Source organism: Electrophorus electricus, chromosome 25 (genome assembly GCF_041902795.1).
Source record: "Electrophorus electricus isolate QZ-2024a chromosome 25, ASM4190279v1, whole genome shotgun sequence".
NCBI lineage: Eukaryota > Metazoa > Chordata > Actinopteri > Gymnotiformes > Gymnotidae > Electrophorus > Electrophorus electricus.
The window spans coordinates 7,211,942-7,232,539 of record NC_137521.1 but is presented as its reverse complement, the minus strand read 5'-3'; the positions used below and the strand labels follow the sequence as shown (position 1 = coordinate 7,232,539).

Here is a 20,598-nt window from a genome sequence, read left to right as displayed (position 1 = left end):
TCTGCGTTGTGAAATATGTGGCAGTGTAAAACGGGTATAAACTTGCGCTCCATGTCGTCGCGTACGAACGTCGATCGAATCGATGGTTAAATGTGTTTGATTGGTCGAGTCTTGGTGGCCGGGGAGCACGTGTTAAAAACGCTGATCTACGCACGTGTTCCGCGGTAAGATGGTGGCCACCAGGAGCGGGGTGTGCTCGGGCTCTGCGGCGCAAAGGAGTGACAACGTGCTGGTGACGGTATGGCGTAGCCAATTTGTGTCATTTGCAGCATTTTCACCAACTCGTTCCATGGTAGTAGATGTACAGCCCAGAAAAACAACCTGGAATGCAGTGAAGTAGACGGCTAGCTAGTAAATTGTGTTAGCTGCTCAGCTAACGGAGCCAGGTTAGCTGGCTGGTTCATTACTGCGATGAACTGGTTATAGTGACTAGAGGGAAACATCTAAGTCAGGCCCCTGTCCCAGTGGTCCTTAATGTATTTTAAAGCCATTATCTAGGAATATGGGTAACCACAAGCCTTGAATTCTTGTACTTTATTGATACTTTGTGATTGCTCTGCTGGTGTAAAAAGTGCGTTTGTATTTCTCAACATCAACTTACCCAGTGACTGCAGATGATCATTAGCCTTCTGGCACATTTTTAAAATCCTGACATAATGGTTATTGTGTGTTCTTGTTAAATAAATAAATAAATTTAAAGTAAAAGCTTTGCAGTTACCAAGCATGGGTTTGCGCAGTAGAACACTAACGTTAGCTCTCTCGGATGGCTAACCTAGTTTACATATCTGTGATGCGGTGTGATATGATGGTCCTGACTTACAGGCTTACAAGCTAAGCGTTGAAAAGCGTCCATGCCTGTAAGTCTGTGTGTAGATGACTGGTGACCTATGCAGACCCTGTTAATAAATCAACAGTTTTATCTTGGGAATGTACTGAATGTAGGCAGCTAGTTATCTGTGACACAGAAAGCAACCCTATGGGTAGACTAGTCCTCCTCAGTACTTTTTCTTTGCTTGCTGCTATGTCAGTTTGTTACCGGCACGATAGGCTCATCAGATGACCGTGTCAGGTTCATGAACCATTTGTACATCTCAAGTTGTCAGCTTTGTTGATTTTCATTTGACAAGCATCTTCATCTTTCAGTGGCATTTGGCTTTTTTTTTGTTTTTGTTTGATTGTTTATTTGATTATTCTTTTTCTTTATTTTAACAGGAGGCAACTCCAACCACCAGGGTAACAAGACGAAGAACACTAATAACAAGGGATGCGTCTCAGCAAAAGAATTCAGAAGAGCAGAGCAAAGCCCTGTCTGAACCAGCAAGCCTACCCAGACGAGAGTCCAAACGCTCCAAATGTGGTCTGACGGACTCCACACATGAAGCAGATGTGTCTGATTCTGAGTCTTGCTGTTCTGTGGGATCAGGCATCCTGGCTATCGTTGGCACCAAACTGACTCCTAGGACCAGTAGGAGAGCGGCGGCCCATGAGAGAACTGTGGCCTCGGCGAAACAGGAGGAATCTGAAAAGGATTCCTGTTCTTCAGCTCTTGTTGGCAACACGAGCCGGGCCAAGAGAAGCCAGAAGAAACTTACAGAGTCTACCACCTCCCAGGACAACTGTCCGTCCGAGGCAGAGTCATGCAGCTCTGTGGCATCTCTATCCAAAGTTATGGAAACTCAGATGATCACCAGGAGCCGCAGGAAGACCGCCGTTCCCCCAAAAGAAGCAAACCCTTTGGAGGCTGACTTGTCCTCTGCTGTGTCTGGTCCCGAGGGATCCACTGTGCGCAGATCCACACGCAACAGAAGAGTGAGGCCCACGGAGCCCATTCCCATCCACTTGGATCAGGGTGAAACTACTAAAGCTTCTGTTTCTTCTGGGTCCAGCGGGACCTTAAGAAGCAGAGACGAGGCGAGACCTGCGGATGAGAACCAGCCATATGACTCTGAGGGCTGCACGTCTGGCCCTAGCATGAGCCCCTGGAGACTCACTCGCAGTAAAGCTTACGTTTGTGATTCTGATTTGGAATCAGTAGTAACTGGCTACAGTTCCGTTGATAGCCCGTGCTCTCTTAGGAGGAAGGGCACCCCCTACAGTAGCCGAAATGGCTCAGCTAGCAGCAGAACAAGAAGCAAAATGAGAGTCCCGGATGATGTGCTTGATGCGCCTCCCGTGGCCTCTGAGCATGTAGACATGGAGAGTAAGAAGAGTGAGGGAGACGAGACTGACACCCCTGTGGATGTGCCCTTCCACCCTGCAAGTCTAGCTGTGTCTGACGGGGAGGATGTCGAGGACACTGAGGATGAAGAAGCCAATAAAGCTGTTAGTGCTAATCAGGAACACTTGATTTCTGAGGACACTAAAGGGCATAATGCTGAAAGGTTTGACAGAGGGGATACTGTTGGTAGCAGTGCAGGGGCAGAGGTGGGTGCATCTGAGAGCAGGCAAGAGACCGAGTGTGTGGAGGAGAACCACAGCACCGAAAGACAAGAAAAGAATGAGAATGATGGAGTCACAGAGGATTGTGAGAAGTTTGCAGGAACCCAGCCTCAATTGCAAAGTTCTCAGTCAGCTGAAATTCTGAAGGTGTTAAATGAACCAGTAGAGAAAATGGAGATGGCAGAGGACAAAATGGAGTTGTTGGCGCAGGATATTGCTAGTAGAGTAGACCAAGACCTTTCAGAACTAGCTGAGAACAGTGAGAGGAATAGTGAAGAGGTTGCAGAGGTCCTAGGTGAACTTGTGGCTCAGAAGACCCATGCTGATCATACAGTAATACACAGTGACACATCAGGTCAAAAGCTTGAAAATGAAGAACAAGAAACGGAGGTAGAACAGCACATGGGCATGGACAGCTCAGCAGATGCCGTCAGTCACAAGTCTGAAGACCGGACTAACGATGAAGATCCGGGCCCAGCACAGACTGCGGCAGAAGAACCCTCTTGTAGCTCAGATACTCAAAATCTCAAGACAGCACCCGTGAAGGGAAGGCCCAGTTTGTTAGACAGCAGCGAGGATGAGAGTGATGAGGAGGATGCTGGACACTATGACAGTGAGGCTGAAGAGGTGTGCTTTGACAAGAATCAGCCAGGCACATCGGGGGAAGCAGACCCACCACACAATAACGGGCTGTTTGTTATCGACACACACCCTGGGTTTCAACCTTGTGAGAAGTACTACCTTGAGGGCACACCCCACAAAGAGGATGACCATACTGATCTTAAAGCTCATGATGAAGAGGAGTTTGTTGATGACGAGGGAGATGATGATGATGATGAGGATGACGAAGACTCACAAGCACTCTTCACTACCAGAAAGCCAGCAGTGTAAGAATGTTTCCCCTTAGTAGTTCCCCAAAGAAATGCCTGTTTTACTTGACTGATAACCCGTTTCATCTCTCCCCTGCTTTCTTACAGTACAGAGTTGTCCAGTTCCATTGATCCAGGTCTGAAAGTGAAGCAGCTTGGTGGATTATACATCAGTTTTGATGGTAGCAAATCAAAGTCTGTCTCTAATAACTTAAAAAAGCTGAAGGACCAGAAGAATCAGGAACAGGTAATCAACTTTTGATTCTAATAGGATTGAAGGCATTAATGTGAACACTGATAATGTTTGAAGGCTGCATGATTACGGAGGTCTACGTGCACCCTAAAACACTGATTCAGGCTTAGTCCCATCTGTGCCACTGGCTGTTCAATGGCACATGGTTATCATTGGTAAACATCAAGGTCCCTCTTGTGCCATGATCAGGAAAATCATGCTAGGGCAGTGGTAGCTGAGTTGATGAGGTGCATGACTAGTTCCAAGTTGCCACTGTTGGGGCCCTGAGCAAGGCCCTTAATGCTCAATTGCTCAATTGTACTCAGCTATAGTTGTAAGTCTCTCTGGATTAAGTGTCAGCTAAATGCCATAAATGTAAATGGTAGGAAAGGAGCGGTTGAAAGTTTGTTTTGGAAGACACAGGCTGATGTTGGTCCTACCACTAGTAGTTCTGCTGTGTGATGAGTACCCACTGCTATTGCATACTTTTATTACCAAGCTGGGAGAAAACTAGAGGTTAAAAAAAAAAAGCCCACTTTATTAAAATCAAAACTTAATACTTTCTTTACTTACTGCAGCAACTGAAAAACCACTCTGAGACTGAAAAGTCGATTGATTTGTGGAATGTACCTGACTTGCACTGGATAAATCTCAATGTTCCTTTTGCATTTTGCAGTTGTTGAAGAAGAGTGTCATTGTTGCTGACTTTGAAAAGAAGGATACTGTACCACCATACAAGGAATCGAAACGCGCAGCTAAACTGAAGCGCAAGGTGAGCTGTGTTTTGTTCCTCTGTTACGAATGTCTCCTGACAACTGGCATTTGTGCACCTGAGCTCCTGAGATGGTATTATGCAAAATCACTGGATATGCCCAGTGCAAAAATTAAAATAAACTTCCATGCTTAGGAGGAGAAGGCTAAGACCACAGGGGAGGGCTGGTTCAATATGCAAGCCCCCGAATTAACAGAGGAACTGAGGAATGACCTCAAGGCACTACAGATGCGCTCAGCGATGGACCCCAAGCGCTTTTACAAGAAGAACGACAGAGAGGGACTCCCCAAATACTTCCAGGTCACAGCTCACCCAGAACTTCTCTTGCCTGTTTACTGCATACATTATTTTTTCTGCAAAATCCGACAAATGCTGTATATCAGTAGTAAATTAATTTTTTTGCAACCAAATTTCTGCCTTTTGTACAAGTGTCTCAACTATATACACAATCTTGACTTGCTCCAGTTATCTAAAATGACCTTTTCCCTTCTGTAGGTTGGCACGGTGGTTGATAGCCCAGCAGACTTCTATCATTCCAGAATCCCGAAGAAGCAGCGGAAGAGAACCATCATGGAAGAATTGCTGGCTGATGCAGAGTTCAGAAGGTATTGTTTAGGTTGTGCTTTTGACCCCTTCCACCAGTTTGTTTTGGATTTGTGGTCGTATGGTCTTGGTGGTGCTGTACTGCTGAAGCTGATTTTAGATAAGCTCTGCATGTGGAGTCACCGTTTAGTAACTTAACTTTACTGGAGATTAGAGCTGTACATCACAATATCCTGTTTCACCTCTTCAGCTATAACAAGAAGAAATACCAGGAGATCATGGTAGAGAAAGCAGCAGAGGCCGCTGGAAGGATGAACAGGAAGAAGCATAAAGTTAATAAAAAGAAATGATGTAAGATCAGTTTTACTATTGAGGGTAACCATGTTAACCTACTGCACAGTGCAGTTTGAATTACTTTGAACAAAATTATGTATCTTTTCTGACAGATTTTTAATACAAGAAGTAACAATTTGGGGTATTGGTATTTTACAAAAAACTGTAATGCATAGCTTTTAAAAAAATAAATTGGGCTGTAAAATGGCAAGAATATCATTTGTGTTGTTTCTCTGAATGAAGAAGATTTTGTTCCACCAGTGTGGGAGGAAGCCAGAGAATGACAGAAGAGCTCTCATTTTGTAAGACCAGATCTCACTGCCTGCATCAACAATAAATCATACAATCCTCTCATGGGTCTCTGCATTTTATCTTTTGTTCAAAAAACTGACTGACTTATCACACTGAAGGAAGCTTTCCTTGAAGTGGCAGGTAATTTTCATGATTCTCATCAGTACATGGAACAAGGTCCTACCCACACACACAGCCCTTGCCTGGCTTTAGGTTTTAATTGGAGAGGGCTTAGAAATGCACTGGCACAACGGCATGGTCTAGCCATCGCAGATTAGTCACTGGGTCCAGATGCTTTGTGAGTCACTATGACTTGATGATGCTTTTCTATAGAGGTTCTTGTAGATTTTGCCAAGGCTGTCCTCAAACACTGCACGGTGGGGCTTTCCACTGTACTTGGCAGCTTTGTTGGTCCAGAATGTTCCGTTATCTAAATGAACACATGGCTCTCCTAGAACAACTCTGCAACATAAACACCAAATCAAATACAGTCTTTTCGAAGTGAGTAACATTAACAAAATAGATTTTCCTCCATTCATCTAACACCAAACACATTTATCAAATAAAAGAACTGGATAAGCATTCATCCTTTGAGTCTTTAAAGATGTATAAGTTTGGAGTTAAGCATTTGGTCACTTCTTTTTACAAATAAACAAAGGTTTGGTCAGGTTCTTGCCCTGGGCTACAGTTCTGCTCTCATCCCGAAGGTAGAGGTGATGTGTTCTCTTAGCGTTAGTGCTCCAGGACCGCTCTAGCTAGTCTTTCCCACCCTGCCTAGCTGCAGTTTGGAAAATTGCTTATCAGGTCAGTGCGACACTAAAAAATAAATGTCACTTGCACTGCTCTTCCTGGCTGTGTTAAGAGGAGGAGTAGCTCCTGCTCATGGGAAAACTTGAGTAAAAAGAGACCCAGCACTACGATGCCATCACAGGCTGGATTTATCCCAAACTAACTTAATATTTTACTCAGTAGAGGTTTTGAAATAGACCAAATAGTGATTATGCACATTCAAGTATTTTAGATTGGTGTTAAGTATGGACGTGAGTGGTTGCTCTCTTAGGTTAAAGGCAGCCACCTACTCGATGTGATTCAGCTCCTTCTTATGGACTGTTCCAAGCACGGTGGGGCTGGCTACAAGAACTTCAAGCTCTACAATTTGTGAATGTCTAACTTTGTAAAGCTGAAAGCACATAATAGTACCATTTATCTTTTATGAATGATTCTTATGGTTGAAGCTCATGATAAGGAACTGAGTTAGCATAAAACTATAAGGTGAACAACTTGGCAACAAACATACCAAAGCACAATTTGGAATGCCTAGAACCTTATGTAAACAGTTTTAGCTATTCCTATAGAGTCTATAAATCTCTCTCTATAAAAACTCAATCTCTATAAAATGTGATGAGAACCAATAAGCCTGTGTGGTCATTGTGTGCCATGGCGATTTGTGCTGTGTAATTTTGAGTGTAAACTGGACTGATGGTTGTACGGCTGTGTTTACCTGGCAAGCTGTGTCTGGCTGCCACACACGGAGTCGTAGCAGGAGGGAGCAGGTGGGTTCTGACTGGCTCCTCCTCTCTCACGTGGCTCCTCCTGCAGACAAACAGAGACACCACCAGTCCTCCCCCTTTTTATTCATGGAATGAGGGACACAGCTTAAGTAGGTGGTTCACCTTCCACGATGCCATTTGTGGCAAAGAGAGATTTTTATCAGCTTGATTAATATTCTTATAATAAATTCTCATTTCATTTTTTTGGATTTTAGTGTACTATACAGTTCCCTGCTTAGCCTTGCAGGCAGCTGTGTTTCCATCTCTCTCATATGAAAAGTTGAGTTTATAAAGACAGCTTCACACAATGTTTCAGGGAGTTTGGAGGGGGGTTTAGAGTAATTAGCATGATTTTGCTTCAGCTTCGCAACGGCATCCCAGCGACTAGAATGGGGGACGTGATGCGTTTCAAAGCTGAACTGTTTGAACAGTGCTGTAGCTCCCCATAAGACAAGAAACTCAACGGGTTATAAAGGATGAAGGGGACACATGGACAAGCACAGAAGGTGATTACTCCATTAGTGTGCTAGGAATTCATTACATAGACAGATAGATAGATGGATTGGTAGGTTCTAGATAGATAGATAGGTTATAGATCGATCGATCGAATCTATCCTTCCAATTCACTTAATCAGTTTGGACAGAACATTGTCACAAAGCAGCTGGACCAAAATCCAGGTCCATTCCACTAAGGAGTCTGGAAAAACTCCTCAGAATGGCACGAGGATGAGGCCCCGAGTTGAGCTGGACTAAGGAGGGGAACCCGTCCTCCTCTGGAACCCGTCCTCTCACTAGCGGATTTCAGTCGAAATTGTTAAATGCCACTTGAAGCAGACAGTGGATAGAGAGAAACTTCACAGAAAATGTAAGATACTAAAAAGCAGGAGGAAGAGGGCCAAGTGATGACAGTTCAGGAACAGGAAGTAGCAAGCTATGGAGAACCCAGGTTTGGCACGTCACTGAAACGCACATGCAAATTGTTCCGAGGCAATGGTGCATTTAACCGAGTCTAAATTCATTCTTTTTTAGTCTGTACCTTGACTGGAGTATAAATTTCCTACCAAACAGGCTCATGTAAAATGCATCACATGAAACTTCAGAGCAGTCAAACACAGGGTTTATTGGGAGCTTGCTGCGCTGACGCGCAGGGCCCAAACATAAAAGTACTACAGGTTCATGTAGCATTCAGGTTCAGCTGGGACAGAACCAGGGGCTACTTACAAATGAGAGTTTGCAGCGAGTGGAGTGAGTGCGCAAAATCCTCTGAACTCGGCTATGGATCCGCTCCCACTGGGAGGGGCTTGAGGGGTCCTGGAACCTGCACAGAGATAAAGTCACCTGCTGGATTTCTAGTCCTTGAGTGTGTGTATGTACGTATGTATGTGTGTATGTATGTATGTATGTATGTGTGGAGTTTGGGTTTCTTCTGACACAGCAGCTATGGCTAATAGGTTTAGTCATTTCCAATCACAAATTAGTAAAATGAACTGTTAAGAGCTACTGAACATATTCTACTAATGTTCAATGTGTAGGAGATTAAAAAACAAAGCAAAAATCACTACCATCATGTAATACCAACTGTGAACACTAGTCTGTGCTGTGGGACAAAAGTAGGGACATTGGATATCACAACAAACATTTGAAACATGTTCCACTGAGCCCGTGAAGATAAATCACGCGCATGCACAAACACATTTAAGCACGTCTCATTAATGCTGAAATCGTGCGCATATTGTGCGCCTAATGCTGCACACAAAATGTGATTTAAAAAGCCCATGGACAAATGTATGAGGGGAAAATCTAGTATGCTGCTTCAGAGGTTTCTTTCAACACATGGACCTAGGAGGACACTTACAGGGCAGAGCCCAGCCTGACAGTTTGGCTTTTTATTAAGAAGCAATGAAAGAAAAAAAAAAAAAAAAACCAAAATAAAAAAACCCCTCCACACTATTAAATTTAGATGAGAGGTTGTACCTCTCAGAGGTTTTTAACTGTAATGGACCTAATGCGTGCTGTGCTTCAGACAGTTGGCTGGGACCGCTGATTAGCACACGACAAGCCAACAAGTGCAGTGGGGACGGACTGAACTTCACAAGGCATCATTTCACTTCCCATCAAAGGCTTCCAAAAGACGTGCCTGCTCTCTCATTGGCTGAATCTACCGAGCCAGCCGTAATCTGCAGCCCTCTGACTCCGGTCATGCTTTCAATCCAGACAAAAGTATCACACATTTCCTGCTATTTACTCTCCAATTTACTCCTGGCTTTAAAATTGTCTATTGATTTTAAATGTTTGCTCCTGTCCCTGCAGGAGGGGATATATGTGTGTGTGTGTGTGTGTGTGTGTGTGTGTGTGTGTGTGAGAGAGAGAGAGAGAAAGAGAGAGAGAGAGAGGCAAACAAACAAACATTTGCTGGTTTAGCAGGCTGTTGTTCAGATCAATGACAAGGGTCTCTCAGAATTTATTAAACTGTGCGCAGGGTCAGACGCATTAGATCTTGCAGAAAGACAATCAATAGCCTTTCCCCTTGTTTTCTCAGGGATTTTCGTCTTTTTCTTTTAAGTAATGAACAAACATGACCGGACATCAGATTTCATCATTTGAAGCTGTAGGAGTAGGTTCATCGTGTGTGTCGTCAAAAATCAAACTATAGATTGTTTTATTTTCTTTGCTCTTATGAGCTCCACATTTAGTCAATATCACATAATTGGAAATTCATAGGGGACACACCATAAGGTAGACCTTTCTGTTTATTTACTATCCATATGTAAGCTGAAGAAAGAAAAACACAAAAATATAGATTTTAGAAGAGGGTGGGAAAATGCTTCATGAGGCATGAAAAATGACAGCTTTGGATCACCACAGACAGTTCAGAAGGGCCCCTGAAAACCTGCTCAATTGGCAACATTACTTTAACAAACCTGATGATTAAAATATGTGAAATGTGGACAAGCATCATTTGGTGGTGATGGGTACGAAAAACAACAGCAAAGTTTTTGGATACAGTTTGTGTGGAGCCTGCTCTGTAGTCTCAGTGTGGGAATGTGGCTGCTGTAGCTGGAGACAGCGTGGAGCCTGCTCTGTAGTCTCAGTGTGGGAATGTGGCTGCTGTAGCTGCTGTAGCTGGAGACAGCGTGGAGCCTGCTCTGTAGTCTCAGTGTGGGAATGTGGCTGCTGTAGCTGCTGTAGCTGGAGACAGCGTGGAGCCTGCTCTGTAGTCTCAGTGTGGGAATGTGGCTGCTGTAGCTGGAGACAGCGTGGAGCCTGCTCTGTAGTCTCAGTGTGGGAATGTGGCTGCTGTAGCTGGAGACAGCGTGGAGCCTGCTCTGTAGTCTCAGTGTGGGAATGTGGCTGCTGTAGCTGGAGACAGCGTGGAGCCTGCTCTGTAGTCTCAGTGTGGGAATGTGGCTGCTGTAGCTGGAGACAGCGTGGAGCCTGCTCTGTAGTCTCAGTGTGGGAATGTGGCTGCTGTAGCTGGAGACAGCGTGGAGCCTGCTCTGTAGTCTCAGTGTGGGAATGTGGCTGCTGTAGCTGGAGACAGCGTGGAGCCTGCTCTGTAGTCTCAGTGTGGGAATGTGGCTGCTGTAGCTGGAGACAGCGTGGAGCCTGCTCTGTAGTCTCAGTGTGGGAATGTGGCTGCTGTAGCTGGAGACAGCGTGGAGCCTGCTCTGTAGTCTCAGTGTGGGAATGTGGCTGCTGTAGCTGGAGACAGCGTGGAGCCTGCTCTGTAGTCTCAGTGTGGGAATGTGGCTGCTGTAGCTGGAGACAGCATGGAGCCTGCTCTGTAGTCTCAGTGTGGGAATGTGGCTGCTGTAGCTGGAGACAGCGTGGAGCCTGCTCTGTAGTCTCAGTGTGGGAATGTGGCTGCTGTAGCTGGAGACAGCTAGGAGCCTGCTCTGTAGTCTCAGTGTGGGAATGTGGCTGCTGTAGCTGCTGTAGCTGGAGACAGCATGGAGCCTGCTCTGTAGTCTCAGTGTGGGAATGTGCAATGTGCAATCTCAGGGTCTTCACATCATATCTTCAGAGTGGAATCTCCATTCATGCACCAGCCAGCAGAAGATCATGCTTTTATGAAGCACATCTAAACTGCTGCATGTTAATGCTTACGTGATCACATCTCAACACTACAGTAGGTTCCACATACCCACTTCCAAAGAGGAAACCAGCTACAAACTGTCACCATGGTTTTGTGTCATGGTTTTTCCAATTCTGAACAGAGATTGAAAATATCACCCACCCTCAAAATGTTTGAAATTGGACCCCTGATATGTTGTGCAGATTTTAACTATATTTGAATAGATCTGGCCTTTTTCATCGTTATGGAGATATTGACACATGACTTTTTACGATGCGCCCACCCTAAAAAAAGAAACTAAAAATTTTAAAATGAATGAATGAAAGCAGGTCAGTATGATCAGGGGATTTGAGGTTATATCTTGATACAGACTGAATAAAGATAACTAATAAAGATTGTGGATAGACAGAAAGACATACAGACACAGAAAGACAGAGTGTGATTACATAAGATGTTAACAAGGGCTATGCAATATGACCAAAATCTCATAACCTGCTACAGCTCATTACACGTCCAGGTAATGACACACAATGTAGCTCACAATGATCACAATGTAGCACATTTTCTGTGAATTCAAGAAGTAGTTTTATTTATTTATATATTATTTTTATTTTTATTTTTTAAGAAGATTCCATGTGAGTAACTGCAATGTACTGTTGTAAAAATAGACAATAAGACATTTTTCTACCATCACACAATATACTGTCATGTAGCGCAGCCCTAGTGTATTAATATTGAAATACTAATAACAGCCATAACTACCCTTAACCTAATGAAACCTATATTTTTTATCCACTATATAGAACCATCTTATTCTATGTGTGCATAATATTAGAGTTCTCTGAAACCAACAAAACAATCACTATTGATCATACTTAACAAAACAAATAGATGATGCCAGAAAGCATAATCAATCTGGCAAGTTAGCAAATAACCAACTTTTTAGTGCAGTGAACAAAGCTGTCCACCATAGCAAGCGGATCACTTTAAGTGGTAAATGCAGCAGCTCTGGGTCACTGGGAGAACAGTGTGGTGCTTCCGAGGGAAAAACAGACATTCCATTATCGTGTGTTAGCTGTGAGCGGAGCGCAGACGGGCGCGCAGCTGGGAAGCTGATGTTAATCTTACCTCTGTCTGAGCGAGGAGCGGCTCAGCAGGGGGCTCTGGTCTCCGTGGCCGCCGGGCACTGGGGTGGAGTAGGCAGCAGGGGTCTTACACCGAGGGGGACTTCTGGGTAATCGTGCACACGCTCTTTCAGGGGATATATGGCATCCACCCCGAGAATGACCTCCTTCCTGCAGGTGGAGAGGAGCTATTTTTGCCTACATGAAGTTATGATGTGGTTTAATTTGCAATTATATGTAATTTACCTGAAAAGGTTTTGACCTGAAGCTCCCACAAAGTGCAGGGTCTAGGGATTTAAAATAAGAACTTCGATAAAGTCCTTGAAGAATGAGCGGCAAAGAAAACAAAGTGAAGTAAGACACATTGCCCTTTCTGTGCAGTTCTCCTAAAGCCCCCAGCATATATCCAAGACACGCAAGATAAACAGCGTCACCGATACAATGACCCACTCTTACATAGCGCCTTCACGTGGAGAAACTGCATCGTGCTCAGTGAGTGTGCATAGTGAGGTCCACGAAATGTGTTTTTAAAGCATCTTATTTTCAGATGTGAAACAAAACAAACACACACACACACACACACAAAAAACAAAAAACGCAAGGCAAAAGAGCACACAGTCTATATGTCTGAACCTGTAAAGTCTGCAGCAGGACTCCCGGATGTCTGGTGGACGGCGCTTCTCTTGGGTGAAGCCAGAAGAGCAGGAGATGTAGGGGCTTCAATCAGCAAAGAGTTTGGACTACAAGGAACCTGCAAACACAGGAAGCAATCAGATGTTAAGTCCCTGTTTAAAAAGACAAATACCGTGTAGACTGTTTTAGCAGGTGAAGGAGATGCCAAGCAGTACTTCATTGACACAGGGGCATTATTTATTCACTTGAGTTTGCTTTTCATTCTGGAGTTAATCGCTTCATGTGCAAGGTTAGAGGAGAGAAACTTTCAGAGGCAGAGTGAATTCTTTTCGCCCAGTCAACTCAGTTCAGGTGCCTCTGTGTCTGGCCTTCCTCTACACATCTAGACAATTAAAGCACTGCTACTGCAATTTAACAACCACAACATGATGGCATCTAATGAAGCAGTCCTTTCGCTTTCATACAAGCAGCTATTCTGACTTTGCTTGGACACCTGTAATATATTTGAGCTAATTTGACAAGCTAGAGAGCGAGTATTTGTTGATCATGGTCTCTTATTTACTTAGGATAATGGTGACCCAAGGACTTCCTGTGAGAAGGCTCCTCCCAAAGATCCAGGAACAGAAAATGCCATGCTGGTATCACAAGGTTTGCATGACAGCTTTGATATTTACACCCCAGGACTTTGCGTTTTAGTGAAAACACTGAGATGCAATCAGGAGGACGGGCAATCTTCCTACACCTCGCTGACAGAATGTGTTGGAGACATGACTAACGCAAAAACTCACTCACCAACATCTCAGCTTTTTACACCTTCAGAGTGATAATGCAAAACCCAAAATAATAACATGACACTCTAAGAACCGAGAGCATCAAATGATCCAAGTAACAAAGAAAAACAAGCAGACACCACCACAACAAAAACAATGGTTACAGAATAGGCTTGGAATTCGGGGTTGGCCCGCTGACGTTTGCTGGTGCTTTAGCTGGTGTGCTCTTGCTTTGGCATCTATAGCGCCCCCCACCCCCTGGTCCCTCCCTGGAAAACAGAAGAGCACAGCACTACCACAAACGGAGGCTGGGGGGTGGTCTCCTTCCTGAAGGTATAGGGGCCGAGCTGCAGCTGGCTGAGGCGCTGCCTGGTGATCTCCGAGAGCTGGCACATCCTGCGGTGGGTGTAGGGCGATGGGCAGCGGCTCAGCGAGGCTGCCGTGGGCCTCTGATAACCGCACGGCGCTGCTAAGCTCGGTCTGGGCCTCTCTTCGGCCCTGGGGCTTGCCCTCGCGCGGCAGGGTTTACCGGGAGAAGGGCAGCACAGCTAGAAACGGAGATAAGAAACACACATCACTGAACTGTCTCTTTGCCTTTGAATTTGCAGATGTAAGTGCGATGAGTACCCATTTCAATGCAAATAAACACTCTGACTTTTGATGTATGTACTATTTGTGTGTTCAAACATATGCTCGCAAATGCACAGATGCAGTCATAGCCATCAAACCCACTACGTGCATCAGCGGCACAAAAGATGGATGGGTAACACCTGTGTATCTCAAAAGACTAGTCATTACTTTGATTTTTCAACCTTTAATTCACAGCAAAGTGCCTTAACCAGGTCAACCCAAACATAGGCAGCCTAATGTAAACCTTCTCTCTGGGTTCCAATCTCACCTTTGCAGGCAAATTACTCCAATAACTCTAATCTGGTCTAACATAATTCTGAGCGCCAATAACTGGGTTCCTGCAGGCGGAGCTTAGATAAATACATTTTTAAAAATGTTAATTGCATTTGATGGTCGGTTTCAGACTAATATGATAATGGCATTACATGGATGTAAAAAAACAAAACAAAGATAATTTAAATGCTAATTGGAAAATTCAGGCATATGAAGTAATTTAAAAAAAATAAACAAATAAATTAAAAAGCAGAGAAATAAACCCTGATAGAGATTTTGCCATTTGAAGAGAAGAGATCTAATCAAATTAAACTAAGTCACTCTCTTCCCTTCATTGTATTTTCCTTCTTTGTCTTTCCTATTCTCTCCTTTTCGGCCAAGGCTCAAAGAGTTCAGTTTAAAACCCGAGCCCAGCTTGTCTGATGTGATTAGTGGCTCTGCTGGTGTTGGTAACAGAAGATAAAGTCACATGCCCTTGAAACGACAAAGCCGGCACCACAAGTAGCTCATTAAAGCAGAAACCAGCCCTGTTCAAATGTGTGCAAATCACATGGAGAAAGCCCATTTAAAAGCATGCCGTGCTGGGTCCAAACCAGTGGCGTCCACAAAGCCGGCACTCGCACATTAACAGACCCTGGAAAGGTGACAGGTCACGCCGGACTAGACGGACGTCCGAGAGACTGTAAAGGACAGTGAGAGAGAAAGGGGAACTCTGTATTCACAGTCTACACAATCATCAGTCAGAAAGGAGTCGACACAAACCTTCCCCTGAACGGCTTTATCACATGTGACGAGAAGCTGCAAGATGTAATCAGTATCCATTTATAGTAGAAAGGAATTCCTGACACCCAGTGCACGTAAGCAGCAGTCACTGGGTCATTAATATCCATTCTGGATTATGACTATGAACTTTACACTTCCTGTCTCTAGCTTTCCTGGCATTGTCTGTTGTATATTGTTAATGTTTTTTCCCCGCACTAAGAAAATTGACTTTGGAATTAAAGCAGTTTTCCGGGGGTGCTGTTATAGTCTTTGAGCTTTCTGATAAATGGATGAGCACTTTACTTTGATGCAGTCGGCCTCCTAAAAGCCCTGTTCAAGGATACACATATCCCAACCCATTACACTGCTAAAACTGATAGCATCGCTAACGTGACAGACCTGTGCGAGATGCAGAGGGTATTCTCCATTTAAGACATTAAAATGGAAATTTTATGCAGTTGTGTTCACATTGCCCTTTATGCAAAGGACACAGTCATGGAAAAGCTAAAGGAGAATCTACAAATCAAGCGCTGATAGACCATCTGTTTTTCCAAACAAAACAAATAAAAGGAGATGTCTAAGGAGCTGGGTATCAATCCCTCTGATCTAGCACTGTGTAATTAACTGCACAGGAAAAGCCCGTCTTTAAAAGTGCTGTTAAACCACTGAGATGTCAGGAGCCAAAGAGATGAGAGATATATAGGGGAGACAATTAGGCTGACTGACAGAGCTATTCTATCTGAGGCACCATATCATTTTGTCAGTGTCTCTCAAAAGGCACTTTTCTCTCATCTTCCTTGCATTATACATTAAAATCAATGGGCTTCATAATAAACGCCATGGGCAGAATCATGATTCTGCAGTCACTTGTTTTTCAGTAATCTAAAAACAAGAATAAAAAGTTACAAAAAAACCCTATAAAACACAGGAAAGAACGCAGAAATGAATGAGAAGTGTTAACACTTGAACCGCCCATGTAGGCCTACTGTTGCACAATACCAGTACAGTGGCAAAACCAACAGCATGCACTAGCCTTTAAAATGCGGTTATACGCGGCCTGGACGCACCGCCACAAATGAAAACGAAAACAAAGCTCAGCTCGGTCCCCTTACGACGGCTAAAGCCCATGTCATTAAACGTGACACAGTCTTCACTTAATCGGCGTAATGAGAATAAAACGGAACACAGAGCACAGGACTCACTGAGATGGCTGACTGGCTACGCTTCAAATCACACTCCTCAATAACGGATGTGGTCGAAAATTCAACTCTGGGAGAGATCCCCTTGAGGGAGAGAGAGAGAGAGAAAGAAAGAAAACAAACTTTTAAAATGATGAAAATACAGAGGGCAAGGGAAGATAATGACACTCTTGGCAGATCAATTTGCCCAAACAATCTATGTCCTCAAGCAAATAGCAGGAAGATGGCACTGGCTTTTAAGATGCATCAAAGATATGATAGCACAGTGAGCGGAAGAGATACACACCGGGAAGGAGACGGATTTCTTCATCAGAATCTCTCTCTGTGAACCAGTGGTGTGGGGGGTCAGTCTCAGGCTCGGGTAGAGGAAGTCTCTGGTGTTCTCCTCAAGGGTAGCTAGAACTTCTCCCTCTGGTAGGCAGTCAAAAAAGGCACAACGTGGTTCCCTCTTTGGTGGAAGTGAACATTTCATGCTAACTCTGCCCTTTTCAGTTGTAGTGGATCAGGTTGTTGTCAACACAGCTTCACAAAGTTTTTTTTTTTTTTTTTTTCCCATACAGAAAAAGCCTCAGACAGTCAGTAGCATCTATAGCTCAGAATGCCTTCAGTGTAGGGGGAGGATATCAAAAAGCCTAATCGCATGCTGTTGGCAGCTGGGCATCATCATTGAAGTCATGCATATTCATGTGGATTCATGCATATTCATATGAAGCAGCAATCCCACTCCTGGACACAGAAACCTTATTTACAAACAACTCTCTGGGGTTCCCAGTAATTACTACTGACAATGGTAATTATAACCAACACTGATGCTGCATTTGGATGGGATTACTATCGTAATCAAATTTACTGCCATTAAAGCAAGAACAAGGAAAAACCAGTGAACTGCATCCGATGATAAGTGGCCTGGATGTTTGAGGATGAGTCAACAGCAACAGTGTGGAACAGTCAATCTAAACCTGGGATTGAGTTACAATTCAATGACTTGGAACGGCCAAGCTGGACCAGACGATCTCTACCTGGTGGGATAAGCTGAATGAGCTCGAAACAGGTTGTATCATCTGCAGGGAAACAAAAACGTGTAGGAGTGTTTATTAGTTTATCGATCGGGTGTATATGAGAAAGCAGCAGAGAAGTGAACACAGCCCCAACCAGCTCTTACTCTCCAGATGATCAGCTACATCACCGGGGTCAACTGCTTCTGCGAATTTCTGTGGGGGAGGAAGAGATTCAGAGAGAAAAGTACTTTTGTAAGTTGATTTCTAAGTTTTTTCTAAGTCACCATGGCTCTGCTAAATCCAAAAATGTAAAAAAAATGCAGAATGCAAGTACGTTTTGCCGAATTCACTATCCTACATCAGCTCGCTGTCAAGCTTAGTTAGTGTTTATATAACAACATGAATCAATACTAGGTCTAGATCTGTATGTGTGGGTGTATATCTATCTATAAAACTGATGAATGTAAGTGTTTGCTGTGTAAATTTGTACATTTGCTCCACATTACCTTCATAAACACCATCTTTTCCTGTAGCAGGAGAGGAAAGGTAGAAGGCACACACTTTGTCTTGTGGTACTGCCCCATTATTCGGACACTTATGTAAACATCCTCCTGTGATGGTAACACGACCCCTGGACAAGTGATCTAGAACCAGAACCAGTTTGTCCAGCAATATTACAAACGAGACAATGAACTGGTCTGGCGAGCACATGGAACATTACAAATGCAGAATATGCAATAGACTTAAATAGGATAAAACAAAACAGCCATTTCAAAATAAAAGCAATTAAAAGTTTAAAAAGTAATACAGAATTTATGGGAAGAAAATTCTTTGTGAACTCAAGAAACAAGCCTCTAATAATCCATGCCTATTTGAACTGCCGAGCTGAAATATTTATTGAAATGAATATATGCAGTGAGTGTTAATACTATGACATCAGCCACTGGATTTATGAAGTGGGCTAATCATGAGAGTGGAGAGGAACATGTCAAGGACTCCCAGAATGCCGTGTACTTCTCCACAGACTTTATTTAGTTTAAATTAAATGTTGTAAATAGCAGACTTGTGTGTGATGGGATACGTGTAGTCGTGTCTTTTGCTTAATTAACGTGTTAGTGTCTCCTGTTGTTGTGGTGTGCCCCGTCTTAGCGATCTGCCGCCCATTTCCCTATTCTGGTGTACCCGTTCTGCTGGTTTACTTTACTGCTCAAAGACTTACAACTGCAGCAGAGGAGTAGGCCAAGCATCTGCCAGACAGAACAATGCTCACCATCGCTAACAAGATCTCTGCCACTGCAAACTTTAGACTGAGTGCAGCATGAGTGGGAAACAGATCACTTCCTCGTGGACACCAGCTTGTCGGTGCTGCTGCTATGACCAGGCGTGTGTCCCCACGCTGCGGAACGCACTCATGATGGCTGGGGAAGCAACGACCATTCAAATGAAGTCTGTCGCTGGCAGCTGGATGGACATGTAATGGAGAAAGTGGCTTCAGGATGTTGTGGGGTATCTGAGCCTGGTGCGTGATACAGGCCTACACAGGATACAGGATACGTGCATACTTGTTTGGATGAAATGCTGGCCTTATGATCGAGGCAGTGTGAAAGCCACTGGCTCTGGAGAAGGTGAACGTGCGTCGGCCCGAAGTCCGCAGGCAGTGCACATGAGCAGCACCCTCACTGACCATCGTCGGTGACGGAGCGGACACTCAGCCCAGACACCAGGGAAAACGGTGTTCACGCTGGGCACGGGACTACCGGCTGGCTGAGTAGTTCTTCTGCTGGTTTGGAATGTCTGAGGAGCTCCACTGTGACTAGGAGTTGCAACTAAAAGTCAAAAGTGTTGACTGAGGTCTGCAACCAGATGCGTATCCAGAAGATTCGGACACCACCACTCTATACACAGATCAACGTGTTTGTGGAGTTCGCCACTCGGCTCACCATCACCTCACAGCAATGCGGGACTGGGACCATCCTCTTCCCCTGGTCCTACTGGAGTGCTGCTCTACCCCACAGGACTTCACTTCAACTCTTCTCATGTTTGGCCGCAAGCCCACTGAGCTTGTGTTTCAGCTGCCCGTTAGGGGCGGAGGACAGTGCACCTGGGAAAGGGTACACCGAAAACCTCTGCCACGGTCTTAGCGCATCAGCTTATCGGAAAGCATCAGAGCGATGCCAGCGCATCGCATACGACTCATGCGGTCAAGAACAACCGCTTTCGTCAGGGGCACACGTGTGGAGCTTCAAACCGGGCCACGGAAATAGTGCACTCGCGCCCATGTTGCAGGGCGTGGGCCCGCTGTGGTCCATCGGGACTGACCTGAGAAGCGGGCCAATCAGAGGCGAGCACGGCGAGGCCTCCCAGAATGGCTGGTGATGGTTTACTATGTACGAGTCTGTTTAAGGGCTTCGCTGTTTCAACGACAAATGCGTTTCCTCGAGCAGAAATGTCTTTTCCCGACACTTTTCCGCACGGATGCGTTGTTTGTATAAAAGCGCATTTCCTCGAGCAGAAATATCTTTTGGCGTAATGTAAAAAAAAAAAAAAAAATCTACAATCTTGTAACAAAAGAAATCTAAAACTACAAACTAAAAATTTCACTCACCAACTATCTAGCCACTAGTAAACTAATGAGGAAGTTAGCAAGTTAGCTAACGCTACCTAGCTAGCTAGCAGCAAATCTCCTCAAGAGCTACAAAACAGTTAGCTAGCTCGCTAAATGGGGCTCCGGTAAAGAAAAGCAGTAATGTTTCATTATCTGTGAACTTACAGAGTGGAGATCGAGTTCTACAGTACATCTGAAAGCTCTCAGACGTATCCTTGAATTAGCAGGAGTCTTGGGTGGCGTCCGTCCTCCCATTTTCAAACATCGTTGTCATGGCTGCAGCCGACGCTTCTTAGAAAAGTTATTCGACGCGGGAAATGAGGACATGGCCATGTGACAAACTACACGTCCTGAAATGTCCTGTCTTCTCTATCCAGGTGTCCTAAGAGACAGAGTGTTGAATAAAGTTTCATAGCCGTAATTGTTTTCTATTGCTAATTTCACCGGAACTGCTCCGATGCACTAACCGTGTAGCTGAAATCTGAGCCGTGATCACCCAG

At 44.4% G+C, this 20,598-nt stretch overlaps 2 protein-coding genes across 5 annotated transcripts; one reads left to right on the top strand and one right to left on the bottom strand.

Moving 5' to 3' along the window:
* Positions 1-112: 112 nt before the first annotated feature.
* On the top strand, positions 113-5,542 carry dnttip2 (deoxynucleotidyltransferase, terminal, interacting protein 2). Of its 2 annotated transcripts, none has more exons than XM_027001359.3 (8): positions 113-238; positions 1,213-3,326; positions 3,417-3,555; positions 4,217-4,312; positions 4,448-4,612; positions 4,808-4,917; positions 5,106-5,206; positions 5,450-5,542. In XM_027001359.3, the coding sequence occupies exons 1-7, from the start codon at positions 170-172 to the stop codon at positions 5,203-5,205; spliced, it is 2,793 nt and encodes a 930-aa protein (XP_026857160.3). In that variant the 5' UTR covers positions 113-169; the 3' UTR covers position 5,206; positions 5,450-5,542. The 2 variants fall into 2 exon arrangements, with proteins under 2 accessions (XP_026857160.3, XP_026857159.3); XM_027001358.3 differs by having other exon boundaries at positions 5,432-5,542.
* Positions 5,536-20,557, bottom strand: spata6 (spermatogenesis associated 6). Of its 3 annotated transcripts, none has more exons than XM_027001361.3 (13): positions 20,264-20,553; positions 18,000-18,137; positions 17,658-17,706; positions 17,515-17,556; positions 16,782-16,906; positions 16,499-16,579; positions 13,928-14,179; positions 12,862-12,979; positions 12,475-12,515; positions 12,233-12,399; positions 8,251-8,347; positions 6,981-7,072; positions 5,536-5,941 (listed from the first exon to the last, which is right to left on the bottom strand). In XM_027001361.3, exons 1-13 carry the CDS (start codon positions 20,351-20,353, stop codon positions 5,758-5,760), a joined length of 1,476 nt encoding a protein of 491 aa, XP_026857162.2. In that variant the 5' UTR covers positions 20,354-20,553; the 3' UTR covers positions 5,536-5,757. The 3 variants fall into 3 exon arrangements, 2 of the variants coding, with proteins under 2 accessions (XP_026857162.2, XP_081563776.1); XM_081707650.1 differs by lacking the exon at positions 20,264-20,553 and adding an exon at positions 18,764-19,023; XR_014119901.1 differs by lacking the exon at positions 5,536-5,941 and adding an exon at positions 9,167-9,333 and having other exon boundaries at positions 7,053-7,072; positions 20,264-20,557.
* Between the last annotated feature and the right edge of the window lie 41 nt (positions 20,558-20,598).

Excerpts from the sequence above, each read along its gene's own strand:
- dnttip2 (XM_027001359.3), top strand. The coding sequence starts at position 170 with ATGGTGGCCACCAGGAGCGGGGTGTGCTCGGGCTCTGCGGCGCAAAGG. Across the intron at positions 239-1,212 it reads GTGACAACGTGCTGGTGACG|GAGGCAACTCCAACCACCAG; the intron begins GTATGGCGTAGC and ends TTATTTTAACAG. Across the intron at positions 4,918-5,105 it reads GCTGATGCAGAGTTCAGAAG|CTATAACAAGAAGAAATACC; the intron begins GTATTGTTTAGG and ends TCACCTCTTCAG.
- spata6 (XM_027001361.3), bottom strand. The coding sequence starts at position 20,353 with ATGGGAGGACGGACGCCACCCAAGACTCCTGCTAATTCAAGGATACGT. Across the intron at positions 12,516-12,861 it reads TCCTGCTGCAGACTTTACAG|ACCCTGCACTTTGTGGGAGC; the intron begins GTTCAGACATAT and ends TTAAATCCCTAG. Across the intron at positions 7,073-8,250 it reads CTCGCTGCAAACTCTCATTT|GAGGAGCCACGTGAGAGAGG; the intron begins GTAAGTAGCCCC and ends GTTTGTCTGCAG.